We start from the raw sequence: 3,674 nt of genomic DNA, 5'->3' as shown, positions 1-3,674 counted from the left end.
TGATCGACACTCCATCAACACCTCGGTTGACATATTTGATCAACATCTCAGTCAACATTTGGTCGGGAGTCAACTAATTTTTGACTTGTGATTTTTCGACACTCATCCGACAATTGACCAACTGTCAAACCAGCAATGGAGTGTCGAGTTATTGAGATGTTGATTGATTGTCAACTGAGTATCAATCAGGATGTCGATTGACATGTCGATCGAGTGTTGATCATGGGTTGATCAAGGGTATCGATCGATGCTTGACCGCAGATGCCTTTAATTCACAAGATCCGCTGGCATGACTGAACCGACACTGCAGGTGGCTGCATGGCTAATCTCAGCCAGTCCTCTAAACCCTGCTAGGTTAGTTCTATGTAATCTGTTGCTTAGAATGTATCTTAATTTAGGGGAACTTCATAAATCCGGTCCAAGATCTTAAAGTTAATGACGAAAACGGTTTCCCCAGAGAACCGCCTCACCCCACACCACCCCACCCCACCCCACCCCACCAGGTCAGGACTGGCGCCTTCCCATGATTCCCGAAATGTTTTACAGTTTGTTCAGAGCGAAACTTGTCGTAAAGTTGTGATTGTCTTTGGTTTTCCTGCGATGAATGTGGAGTGTTGACTCTCTAATATTGTAATAACATAAGTGTTGCTCATTCTTAACTATTCGCACATCATCATGTCAAGCTTTTTGAGTCGCTATGGCAGGCCAATGCTGTACGGTATCATGGCTGCGTCTGGTGCGCTCTATTTGTGGTATCAATTCTCCAGGAAAAAACAAACTAATGTCGACGAGTTGATAGGATTGGAGCGCAGAAGAAGAGTCGAGAAACTGGTCGAATTACGAGACAAATTGGTATGGTACAATTTATCATTGCTTTCATGCTTTGATTAACTGCTCGTAACTAGTAATAACTATAACTGACTAAACAAGAAGAAAACTGCGTTGCGCAAAGAAATTTTGTAAATATTCATTAATGCACGAAAAGTACGTAAACCTCCATACGTTTCGAGGCTGCTGCCTCTTCATCAGTGGATAAAAAGCAACAGTTGCTTCTTATTCACTGATGAAGAGGCTAAATTTCTTTACTATAAATGACTGGTACAGTAAGCCTAATATTTAATATGTTGGAAGTTTGACAATGAGTTATTAAAACAGAACTCTAATTGAATTAATTGGTTAAGCTTCCTGCAGGGATGCCAACTTAATATCGGGTAGTGCAGAGTGCAATGTACAGTTTGTATTAGTCATAGTAGTTGTATTCATAGCAATTTTTCTTAGACAATTCTTTCCAAGGAGGAAAGGTGAAATGAGGTATACCCTATGCAAAGCACCAACCTGTGAGACAAGGCCGTACCACAACACTGGGAACTACGTGACCTATTCTTTTCGATAAGTGTGTGGGTTCTTTAACGTCCCCTGCTAATCATGTAACACTGAAGATGCAGGAGACGAGGCCTACAGTTTACAGTCCTTATCCCAGAAGCCTTGAATGTCTAACCATTTGCAGATTTAACAAAATATGAAGGCAGCACATTCTCCTCAGGAGAATCCACTCTCCCTGGTCTCTCTTATAATTAAAAGTTATAATTTTGTAAGGGTACTGGCAACCTCAAATAACCACTGGGTTAAAAATGCTAGATTACCAGTTTGCAAGCTGATTATGTATAAAATGGTCAAACACATACCACACAACACATCTGTATTTATAGTATGATATATACCAGAAAAGCAAACTTCCTGAGAATCTTGTTGATGCCTTATATTTAAAATATCTCTTCAAGTAAAGTGATGGAATTTCCCATGGTAGATACACAAGGGTCTTGGAAGGGTTTTCCCAGGATCTGGAATTTGTCTTTTACCATCTTGGAGTAAACACTCAGGGTACTCTAACTAGTAAGATCATTGTATGTTGCTGCAAGACTTTGATTAAATCCAAGACAGGATAACTTATTTTAATAGACTTAAAATTGATTTACAAACGAGAAGTTTCTTTTGAAGTCTTGTTTACTTGAGTCCTTTTCTCTTACTGACAGCCATCAGTTCTTCGAATGTCAGTTCTGGGAAGGTGGTGTCACATCAAGATAATACGACTCAGTTGAAAATTTTCTTTATACTTGTCACCTGTTTGCCTGATGATGCATCAGTATTGAAATGAGAAATTAGAGTTTGATCACTTCTGGAATTTAAGGGATAACAAAATTTTGCTGTTTTTCATCCTGATTTTTGAGTCGATTGCTTTGTACTTTTTAAAGCGTGCTGTTAAAAACAAAGGGAATGGTTGCTATAAATTGGCACTTTATTGTAATACTTGTAAAAACCATACTAAAATTTCCATGTAACAAATAATTCAGTTTTATTTTGGTGTTATCAACAGGAACAACTTCTTGGTTCTTTAGATAACTTTGAACCTGAAACTCCTGATACTGAAGATGATGAGGTAGGGCTGTGGTTTTATGCAGCTATTTTGAGAATGTTTGTTGTACAAAAGAGTAATTTTAACCATTATACAAGACCCAAGGGTGGTGGTGCAGTGGCCTTGTGGTTGGTGCGCTTGTCTCCTGATCGAGCGGTCTGGGTTCAAGCCCTGGCCTGGGACATTGTGTTGTGTTCTTGTGCAAGACACTTTACTCACACAGTGCCTCTCTCCACCCAGAGGTATAAATGGGTAACGGTGAACTTAATGCTGGGGGTAACCCTGTGATGGACTAGCATCCCATCCAGGTGGGAGTAGAAATATTCCTAGTCGCTTCATGTTACAGAAACCAGATAAGCTCCTGGTGGGCCACTTGGCTTGTATGCAGACTTAACCGTTACCAAGGGTATTTTTACACTTACACTTGCAAGGCTTCAATATCGTTGAAGCCCTGAATTTTTCAGGCTTCTTCTTTCCAATTGTTTAAATTGGAAAATTTACTGCAATGATCATTCTTCACCTTCCTTTTGATTTATTTCTGTTGCAGTGTATTGTGTGCAACAGTGCCAAAGCCATCATTCAGACATACCCCTGCAAACACCGAGTTCTTTGTCGCCGCTGCTTTGTCAAAACACTTCAGGTGGCAGTGAATGACCTCAATCTTCCCTTGAAATGTGTTGTTTGTCGTACAAGAATTCAAACATTGGACAGAGATCGCCATGAAGAAAATTTGTCGATAGGAGCAGTGTAGCAACTGGAAATGAAAAATATTAATGTTCTAGTCTAAATTAGATTTTTGTATAATGAATTTGTTAGTATAGCTTTGTATTAAAATTCAAACTAGACAGGTAAGGAGAACTGTAGGTGGTCATGACATGATCATCTCATGTAATCCAAGAGAACTCATTTACAGTGCAAGCTTGGTTTAATAAACTTGCTCAGTTTTGTACAACTATCAAGACTTACGCTTAGTCTAGGGCATAGACGATTCTCATTGTAAGAATTGTAGACAGGTGCAATGTACTTTCATTGGCCATCTCCACGGCTGCAGCTTTGTATTTCTTAAAACTGGACATAAAAAGGTCTTACTATAACTAATCAAATTTTTTTTTTGTAATTGTCCAGTGGTTTGGAGCCTTGGGCTCTTTTGTAAACCATCCAAATTGCTGGGATATTTTTTGATTTGTCATAATTTTAGTAGATTTACTTACTATGGTTTACCATTGAATTGTAATAAATAAAGTTGACATTAGTTTGTGGA

General features: G+C 38.8%; 1 protein-coding gene across 1 annotated transcript; it reads left to right on the top strand.

Moving 5' to 3' along the window:
- The first annotated feature begins 547 nt into the window (after nucleotides 1-547).
- On the top strand, nucleotides 548-3,674 carry LOC110050418 (uncharacterized). The gene is made up of 3 exons (XM_020756331.2): nucleotides 548-852; nucleotides 2,375-2,437; nucleotides 2,961-3,674. Exons 1-3 carry the CDS (start codon nucleotides 676-678, stop codon nucleotides 3,162-3,164), a joined length of 444 nt encoding a protein of 147 aa, XP_020611990.2. The 5' UTR covers nucleotides 548-675; the 3' UTR covers nucleotides 3,165-3,674.

The sequence above is a fragment of the Orbicella faveolata genome, unplaced genomic scaffold (genome assembly GCF_042242905.1).
Source record: "Orbicella faveolata isolate gen_17 unplaced genomic scaffold, um_ofav_v1 contig_13, whole genome shotgun sequence".
Lineage (NCBI taxonomy): Eukaryota > Metazoa > Cnidaria > Anthozoa > Scleractinia > Merulinidae > Orbicella > Orbicella faveolata.
The sequence above is the reverse complement of the archived record's forward strand: the minus strand, read 5'-3'. Positions and strand labels throughout refer to the sequence as shown.